This window comes from Calypte anna, chromosome 14, assembly GCF_003957555.1.
Source record: "Calypte anna isolate BGI_N300 chromosome 14, bCalAnn1_v1.p, whole genome shotgun sequence".
NCBI classification, from domain to species: Eukaryota; Metazoa; Chordata; class Aves; order Apodiformes; family Trochilidae; genus Calypte; species Calypte anna.
This window is the reverse complement of record NC_044260.1, coordinates 4,714,319-4,724,408: the sequence shown is the minus strand read 5'-3', so window position 1 is coordinate 4,724,408 and position 10,090 is coordinate 4,714,319. Positions and strand designations below refer to the sequence as shown.

General features: G+C 48.3%; 1 protein-coding gene across 3 annotated transcripts in view; it reads right to left on the bottom strand.

The window, feature by feature from the left end:
* Positions 1–3,483: 3,483 nt before the first annotated feature.
* Positions 3,484–10,090, bottom strand: part of TTYH3 (tweety family member 3) — a 77,256-nt gene continuing 70,649 nt past the window's right edge. The window contains exon 14 of one of the 3 annotated variants that reach the window (XM_030459548.1): positions 3,484–9,218. In XM_030459548.1, the coding sequence (XP_030315408.1) occupies positions 9,147–9,218 (72 nt within the window). In that variant the 3' untranslated portion in view covers positions 3,484–9,146. Of the gene's footprint in view, positions 9,219–9,447; positions 9,617–10,090 lie in introns of those variants that run through there. The other 2 variants (XM_030459547.1, XM_030459549.1) reach the window with 2 other exon arrangements.

Sequence of the window (10,090 nt, the reverse complement as noted above, 5' to 3'; positions counted from 1 at the left end):
GGGACTCGCCCATCCCATTGCTGGGAGAGGAGAGCTCTGGGTCCCCGTGGGGGCACGAGCTGCATCCCACCACCTCTGTGCAGCTGCAGACCACTAAATCCCCCCCTAACATCATCAGTCTTGGAGCCAAGAACAGCACTGGGGCGTGCAGGGCAGCCCCCCTAAAAGCAGTTCCCAGCCATCCTACATCATTTTTTTCACCTTCCTACCACTTCCCTCCCCTGCATCCCTTGGAGGCAGTTAAAAGAAATACTCCCCTAGCCAGGCAGAGTTTATATTTCTCTTCTTGACTTTTAAGACTAGCCTTGAATCGATCAAACCCAATTCCCTTCCACCCCCACACCCTCCCCCCTCCACCCCCTGCCTGGGGCTCCAGAACCCCATACTTCTGCTCTACCTAAGCCATGCAGCAGGGTCAGCTCTGCTCCTGTAGCCTTTTGGCAAGCTGAGAGTGGAGGAGGAGATGAATTGAGCATCTTAAAAGCAGCTGAAAACACTTCCCATGGCACTGCCAGACGAGCCCCATGAAACTGCGGCACTGCTGTATGGCCCTGCTTCCAATCCTTCCTTCCTCCTCCTCGGTGCATGTGTCCTCCTCCATCCGCCCAAACAACAGTGGCTACACCAAGGAGGACAGTGCTGGGTTGGTGGCTGTCCTTGCCAAGGCCAGGGGACAAAGCAGCAATGTAGCACAGCAGTGGCATCATGCTGACTGATGCTGCAAAGAAGCCTGGGGATCACCCCCCCCTCCCCCCTTATTTTAGGGGGGGACAGGGTGGGTTGCTGAGATAGAGGCTGCTGGAGATGGGAGGGTCCACGCTGGCTCCCTGCCCAAGCAGCTCATCCACTTTCCCCAGAGCTGCTGTGTTTGCAGAGGATCCTGAGTGAAAGTGATTTACGGGGTGCAAGCACCAGGTCCCACGGTGTTCTGCTGGTGGGAAGAGGAAGTGGATGGGAGAAGGGCTCCAGCATCTGCAACACCTCAGAGTGAGAAGGGAGCTGGGCTTCCTCCCACTTCTCTCCACGGGCTGAAGTGGGATTTAAAAAAAAAAAAAAGAATCCCTGAGCAGGAGATTTTGCTGAGGTCATGGTGTGAAATGCTGCCTGCTCCAGGCAAAGACCTTCCTGCCTGCAGAGCTAAGGCAAACCACTCTCAGTCCTGCCTGCAGGAACAGACATCAGCCACAGAGGAAAAGTCCTTCTGCTCCTGCCAGCATCCATTCCCTGTCCTCTGCCCAACAGCACAAGGCCACAGCAGTGTGACCTCCTGCTCCATCACAGTCGCCCCAGGTGACCACAGCCAGGGCACCCTCCTGCCCATGCCTGGCCACACAAGCCAGTGAAGGCTGCCGGCAATTCTGCCAGATGGTCACATCCCTCTGCACCATGGTGCTGTGACCCACAGAGTGGATCCAAGCAGGGTTGCAAATGTGGGGTGCAGAGGAGCCTTGCTGAGCCCTTGGCTGGACTACAGCATCTCTCCTTGTCCTGTCACTGCCTCTCCTTTAAAACCCTGCCAGCTGCCAAGAGCAGGGCTTCAGCATCCCCATGTGGTCAGACAGATCTGAGCTCTCTGTTTAGGCTTTTCTTTCAAGCCACTGGGCCAGCAGACACTTGGCTGCCTGGCCTGGCCCCCTGCACAGTGCCAGGAGTGGCCATGGCCTCCTGGAAACAGCTGTGGTGCAGCAGGGTGGGATGGGGAGATGAGGTCATTCCCTGGGGAGTGTTCTTCAGAAGGTGTAGAAGAGGTAAGATGCAGTTTTGGCTGCTTGCTGCCTTCCCTGGACACATGGGGAGCAGAGTCCTGATGAAACCCTACCAAAGGAGAGCTGTGTGTGACTCCAGTGGTCAAATGCATCCTATGGAAGAAGCTGGGCAGATGTAGGCTGCAGGCTCAGCAGCAGATGCTGTATACACAGTGCCACCTTTGGCAGAAAGCAACTACTATTTCCTACCCCAAGAGGTGACAGAAAATAAGAGGCCTATAGCTGGTAACCTTTTCCCAGTGAGCACACCACAGCCACCAGCTCTGCTCCTGGTTTTCCAGCTGCCAACCCACCACCAGCTCCCGGAGGCAAAGCTCCTGTTAGCACAGATCTGCACACCAGAGGAACAAATACCTTTGAAAGCATCTCCCCAGGGCATCCCTCCCTGCCCTATCTTCAAGGACAGAGATCTAAAGGACCACTACTGAAGGCTGAGCAGAAGGTAAAGTTTAACCAAACACAGACTTCACTTTCCTCTCTCTTTGCTCCCAGTTCTGCCTTGCTCAGGAAAGAGCCTTGCCCTGCTCCTGTTGGGAGAGGAGCTGTGGAGCAGGGCGAGCAAAGGCTGTGGCTGGAAAGCACTGGGAAAGGTCACTGGGCAGGTGGCCCCTGCATGGTCTCATCCCTGGGGAGAGTCCATCAACCTGGTAAAATATTTATGTGCTGACTCTGAGGCTTTCTTCTCCTTCATACCATCAGATTCCCTTGGCTGCTCCCCGAGCTCTTTGTACCAGAGAGCAGGTTCAATCAGCTCAGAGCAGGGATGAAGATGGATAACATGGGTTCCTCCTTTTCTGGGGGAAAAAAACAAAATGAGAGGAGGCAGATCTGTCAATTATTAGTAAAGGGAGGAGAACTGGTGTCCATTGAGGATGAAAGTCAGCAAAAAGCCTTCTGTGGGTCTGGGCTTTACCAATGGGCAGGATGCCAGAGCTCAGGGGAGGGTTTCAATCATACAAATACATGAAGTACTTAAAACCCCACAGCTCTAACAAAGCCAGAGTTAAATCCTTGTTTTGCTCAGCCCAGCCTTCCAGGGAAACAGCACATACCTGGGTGCACCCACTGGCGTGGGGAGTGGGGCAGGACCAGGGGTACCAAGGAGGAGGGTGCCCAGGGGCCCAGCTCAGGTCATGGGGCTACAGGATGCTGTCCCCTCTCAGTGGCCCTCAAACTGGCTCTGTCACTTGGTGACATCCAGGATCATCAGTTGGTCCTCACAGCATCACTGGGTAATTTGGGAGCTTTCTGCCTTAATCCAATCGTATTCAGCATGGATGGAGCTACCTGCTGTCACCAACCCATTCCAAGGGGCTTCTCCATGTCCCTTCCCACCCCACAGAGCTTTCCTCTTCCCCAGTGACCTGCACTCCTGCATGAGGAGCTACTCTGCTTCCCCATCCCAGGGGCTGAGTTGTGCTGCAGGAGCATCCAAGAGATAGTGTTTGGCTTTACCACAGATTGGGATGGGAGGAGTTTCCCAAAATCCTGCAGCTGGGGGGCAGCAGGGGCAGCTGAAGGCAACAACAGCACAGGATGGAGGCAGGAGACCAATCCTCAATGGCTCCTATTCCTTCCCTCTTCTATTAGCTATTAATAACTAACTCTATTACCCATCCTCACTTCATGGATCTGCCACGATGTATAAAAGGTAAAAAAAAATCAGGTATCAGGAAAAAAAAAAAAGGTTAAAAGAAGAATTAATAAATAGGAGGAATGGTTTTAAATTGTTTATTTTTAAAACATGAAACCCAAGCTGAATAGAAACCACAGAAATTACATTTAGGTTTTTTGTTTAGTATTTGCAAACCAAAAAGTTACAGTAAAAAATAGCTACATTACAATCAATAGAACTACAGAATTAAAAGTAAAGATACAAAAATGGGCTCAATCCTCTTTAACCCTCACAATTTAAAAACATTTTGGGTAAGTGCAGGAACACTTGAAAGAAACTAGCAGGTCCAAAGTTTTAAAAAAAATTATATATATTTATATATTATATATGTATATAAAGTGGTATGATATACAACCATTATGGTTAAGAAGAAAAAAAAAAAACAAAACAGAAAAGTTACAAAAAGGCCAGGTACATGTTCATCATTAGGTTTCTGTGCACAGTGTCCAAGAAAATAAACTTCCCACTGAATGGTGTGACTGAAACTCCTGGGGCCTCCCATTACCAAGGGACCTGAGGCACACGATGTGAGGGCTGGGCACCTGGACCCAATGCAGAGGACAATGAAAGAAATGAAGATTTTGGGGACTTCAGTGGCTCCCTGGGTGGAGGCCACCGGAGAAATCTTGGTGTGAGATTAGAGGAGGAAGAGGAAGGAAGGAGGTGGGAATTGCATAGTGAGGAGCAATGTGGTATCAAATATGCAGAGCACCTAAGAGCTTCATGCTACAGTTAATCCTCTTTAGGAAAGGAATACTTTGAACTTTCTGGTTGTACATCAATTTATGTTCCACTTTGTTCACAGGGGCTGGGTGAGCACCCGGGAGCTCCAGGCCACCAGTAACCCATCCCTTCTCTCTCCCAGTTGGACAACATGCTCACCATCACAGCTTGGCAGGAGATACTGCTCTGCCCCACCCTAAAAGCACACAACACTTGGTAGCCATCTAAGAGCCACCACCAAAACATCCCACACTTCTGCTGGGCCTCCTGGAATGCCTAGGGAAGCCATCCATAGCATGCACACAAATCTTTTCTAGAAAAGGGAAGGAAGCCGTGCTGAGAGAAGGTACCTGATTAAAGGTACAGATCAAGTCCTGTTGGGTCTCTTCTCTCAAGGTTTTAGTTCTACTCCCTGGTATCTGCCTGGAGGGCTTTTCCCCTCCCACACAGAGATGTTCACTCAGTTCCACTGGCAGACTTGCTGAGCTGGGGAAGACCCTGGCTTCTCCTTGGTCCCTAGGTAGGAAATACTTCAAAGCCCCTTCCCCACCCCATCCAAAGGCAAAGGCACACACCACCCCCCCCTCTACCTCTGAATCAGGCAGGGGGGGAACCAGAATCATCAAGTCAAGACACTTCTCTCTTCTTCAAAGGGCTCAGCATGGTGTTTGAGCTGCTGCTAGAAGGAAGGAGAAGGTGGGACCAGAAGTGAAGCGTGGGTTTCTCCACACAGGTACCTGTACCTTGCTCTTAGGGGTTTCCACCCACTCCTGTCTGCTGTTACCCTGCAGCACCCAGAGCTCTCATGAGTGATGGTTAAGCAGCCCCCTGAGAAATGGTTTGCTCTCAACAAGGCCAAACTTTTTGTGTGAACACTCCGTATTTTCAGGGAACTGCTATGGAAATCCTAACTTAGGATCACTTATAACCCCATGCACTGTGTCCCCCTCAGAGCACTCCAATGAACACCCTTGCATCTTGGCTGAGATGACTGTACACGGAAAATTAACACCTACCAAATGAAAACTTAAAAAGGACAGGAGGGGAAGGGAGCACTCCATCCTTCACATTTGGATACATGAACCCTTTTATCAGCACATAAAATGAACTCAGTTTAATAATACATACAGGATACAAACACTACAGTTATATTCCCAAGACAGCACAAGAAATTCACAGCCAAGTCTTGATTCGATTTCCTTTACAGTTACAATGCAGTCTTGAACACTGGACACGAGTCCAACATGCTATTTACATTTCACATTGTGGAGATGTTTGTGTGCTTGGAAGAGTTCTCAGTTCGAAAAGAAAGTGTCATTCACACATGATGATGCAGTGGAAATAAACCAAGCCAACCAGACAAGCCAATGACCACATTTGTGCTTCTGAAAAAGTAACATGAAGTGTCTTCACCAATGCAGTCACCTTCACCTGGACAAGCTGCCTTCCAGTTTGCAGTCAGCAAGGTGTCCAGAGGCCAGTCTCACCTCCCCTGAATTCTGGACCCTTTTGCTAGCAACCAGTAACACGAGCAATGTTCTGATAAGGTCAGCTGGAACACACCAAGTGATATGGCATTTTGTCACATTAAAAACACAGACACACTGGAAGAGAGAGAAGTCTCAACAGCTTTACCTCCCACAGCTTGAAGAGCTGGGACCCCCTCAACCATGAATGCCATCCTGAACAGATGAGTCTTTGCCAGATAGCACCTGCTGTTCACCCCAGAGGGAGGCACAGAGTCTGGGAGATCTTGGCTTTCAGAAGTCCACTCCTCAGACAAAATGTGACCACACGGATGAGGCTGATTACGCCGCAGCCATAAGAAGAGGCAAAGGCCATCTGTTCTTCAGCAGATCTGTTCAGATCAGCCTGCAGAAATGCCACACTGTTGCTCAAGGTTCCAGTAAAAAAAAAAAAAAAAGAAAAAAAAAAGAAAAAAAAATAATAATAAACCAAAAGAAACCCATTTGTCTGTGTTTCCTATCCAGCGCTCTGCACAGCATGCAGTGGGGCAGCAGAGTTCCAGGATGCTTTACAAAAGTGCAATATCCATGTCAAGTAAAGGAAGTGTTGGCTGGACAAAGGTACACAGCTCACACTGCAGTCACGTTATGCTGGCCTCCAGAAAGCAAAATCTTGTCCCTGTAACATTCTTTCCAGTTATATTTTGAAGTCACAGAGCACGGATCTCCACATCTGTGCCTTGCTGCAAGCCCCAAATGATGTCAGAAGTTGTTCTGGGTGTTATGAGTGGCTGCTGTGCCAAACCTTGGAAAGAAGCAGGTCAAGGTAGCTGCTCTGTTAGATGCTAGAAACAAAAAGGCATAGGCTTGCTCCCCTGTTATCCCTGCTGGTACAGATGGTATGACTGTGACAATTTAGATCCACTCCAAAGTACAGCCACACGCATGTTTGGGATGCATTCTGTATACAGAAAATCAATATACAGAAGCACTTCTTTTCACATGGTTCCCCACACCCTCCAGCCTTCAAAACACTTGACTTCAATGAGTAGGACCAGGCCACAGACTTTAGGGCAGCTCTCCAAAAGCCGCTAGTGTAAGTAGCAACCCAAGTACATCCTTGCAAGGAGAGATGATCACAGAATGATGGCAGAACAACTCAATCTTAATAGGGATTATATGGCTCTTTGTTTGAAGTGAGGGGAAGGTTCAGTTCCCCCCAAACAGCAGCTGCATGCTTTGTGCCCTGCAAGATAACCATGCCACATGCTTGCACACCTGGGTCTTCTGGTAGGCTTTGCAACAGGGTAGAAAACCTGATGCTCATGAGCCGCAGTGTCCCCTCCATACCACCTGTGAGCACATGTCCCTGCCCTTGCTATTTGATAATGTAGAGGTATGTTTCAGTGTGAAGCCCATAATCATGTCTGAGAGGGCACACTCAGTCCTGAGCAAGAAAATCCTGCTCCCAGAGATTTATGGTGAAGGGTGAAGTTTTCTCCAAAGCCTTCTCTTCCTTTCTGCACACTGGTGACTCCTCCCTGTCTCCCTCACTCCTTTGAACAGGAATAGTTGGCCTACACCTTTTGCAGCCTATTAGTGGTTTCTATCTTAAGAAGAGTCCCAAAGCTTGCTCTGCTACAGAGCTGGTACCATTCTACAGCAGATACCATCACCCTAGCTATCTACCTGCTAGGAGTAACTCCTACCTCACTGCAAGAAGGCAATTGACTTGATTAAAGGCAGATTGGTAGGTTCTGTGCCCCAGACAGCAAACGTGGAGTAAACAGACACTGAGTCTGAACATCACTGAGGTGAAGACTGACTGACTGCCAATGGCTCAACTCCAGTTTGAGAGATGTTTCCCACTTTATTTACTCTGACAGTTATTTGATACGATGCTCAGCAGCTCCACTAAGATGCCCTTGCCCAGAGGTAAAAAGACAAAAAGGAACAGAGTTACTCTCCTGAAAGGGCAGTACTCAGCAGTACCTCCTGAGAAGCAGTCTCTCCTTTTCCAGTAGGAAGCTGTCAGTGCTCTTTGGAGCACTGCTCTTCAGTGGAAAGTACAGCACCAGTGGAGGATGTTGCCCTCTGCAGGCATCCAGCTGCCCCTTTGCAAGCCTTGTTCTGCCTCATGTCTATAAAAATGCCTTAAATGTGCCTTGATAAGGTCAGATAGTGGTTAACAACACGCCTTGGAAAAAAGAAAAAAAAAAAAGAAAAGAAATAAAACAGAATAAAATAAAAACCTGTTCTGACAGTCGCAATGTTCTCCAGGTATCATCCAGGTTTCTGGTTCCAAAACACAGAAGACAGACTGATGATCTTGTGAATTTCAAAAAAACACCTCCAATGCCAGCTCAGCAACCCTGTGCTGTAAATTGCAATTTTTTTAAAAGGAAAAAAAGAATAAGTCCAGCAGAATTCACAGGTGACTCCTGCAGGGAGAGCTTGCATTCATTAGAAGTCCACTGGTGCTTCCAATCTCTTGCATTTGCAAGCTGACTGTCCCATAAGATCTAGCATCAGAGAGCTGAAACTTTTTAGTGCAAAAATACCCCCTCCCAAATAAGTCTTGTCCTGGAAAAATTTGGCACCAAGTGGGTGGCTGGCTCCTGTTTGATCTGTGTGTCAGCCTGGTAAAAGCAGCACCCAGAATGTCATCTGCAAGTACCTGGGCTTCCCTGATGGAGCAGAGGTCAGGGTCAGAGCAATGGACAGGGTAGCTGATGGGTGCTGGGACCCCCCTGCTCCTCGAGGATTCACACACTAGAGATAGTGGGAAAGAAAAAGGCATTTTCTTAATGGATATTTAAAAAAAAAAAAGTTAACCATGGTAGTAGAATGATTTGCTCTAGAAGAGCCCCAGACTCCCAAATTACAGTGGAAAAGCAGTGACACCATGAGGCAGGAGCTTTCCTCCTCCTCCTCCTCTCTCCCTGGCAAGGGACCAGAGGACCCCCACCAAAAGGCTGCATTGTGCCTTGGCTCAGCACTCCCTCGTTGCACACTGGGTCATGGGCACCAAACCTCTGCTTCTTCAGTGTTGGCCAGGCTGCTGATCCCACTGCAGAAGTGAAGAAGATCTACCACCATCTTTCACTGAGTCCCTTCTGGGGAGCAGACAGGGAAAAAAGGGGGCAGAAGATATTCACCAACTTTTTTCTGCTGGGCTGCTCTAAGAAGTTGGCCCCAGGCAGGTGGCCCCAGCTTCTGGCCTGGGTGCTCTCAGAGTTGCTTGCCTGCACGTGTGCTTCCTCTCTCTCACACATCATGTACATCAAGGTGAAGGCTTAAATTCAAAAGGGGCTTCCACTCCAGTGGGCAGGTAGCAGGTTGGAGAGGGTAGTCTGGTCTGGAGAAACAGATGGAGCTGCACTGGATTTTGGGCAGAACAGTGGGATTGTTCTACGAGGACAGCACAGGGGCACAGCAGTTGGCACATTGTTTAGTCTGACTGCACGTGTGGGGTTTTAGTTGATTTTTTTTTTTTTTTGCTTTCACTTTTTCATTTTAATGCACACTGCCAGCATCTGGACGAGGTTGGTTGGTAGCGAGGTATTTGGCTCTCATGCTGGAGGTGTACTAGAGGAAGACAAAAAAGAAAAGAACAAAAGAGAACACAGAAGTAAGTCTGAATGACTAATATAAACACAGAACCACAGATCATGATCATCTTCCATCATAAAATGGTTTGTATTTACAGCAAGCGTACCAAGGAGCTGCTGGCTTGGTCTCAGGGTTGAGTCTGAGCATCACACTGTCAGCCTGCTGCAAGGATGCTGGTCAGGGCAGCACAGATGGACTAATGATTTATCTAAGCACTCTACACAGAAGGAAATCCAATCCTCAGGAGTCAAAATATGCCATAGTCTGCTTAGGACAAGAGAGGAACATGGAAGTGATGCAGATGTAAAACCCCAGCTCACACCTTCATCCTCTCTTAGTCACGTTGTTGCTTTCAATCATGCCAGAAAAGGAGGCTGAAAAGACATTGGGTGTACACTGCATGTTGATATTTCATTTTATGGCAATGAGGGCATCAGAAGACTTCATGTGTCACAGATGGGCAGTTTGAAAGAAAAGTGTGGAAGAATGACTCTTTGCACAACTTACACCCAAGAAAGAACAGCCCCTGTCAGGCTGGAAAAAGGCTGCCATCAAACAAGATGGATTTAGCTAATAGTTATCAGATAGTTAATAATCCACCCTGGCTTAGGATCCAACCTGTGAACCATGCAGCAGTAGAAAAATCTCCAGCTTAGGGGTGAGAGAAGAAAGTCAGAAAGATGATTTTGAGGGTGAGGTTTTTTTTTTTTCCCTTTATTTCCTTTCTTATTCTAAGCAAGGCAATCCAAAACAGCTCCCAGAAGCAACTGAGGTAACATATGCCACTCAGCTTTGAAAAATGAGCTGAAAAGCAAATAAATAATACCTGGCAGTAAGAACAAAAGACT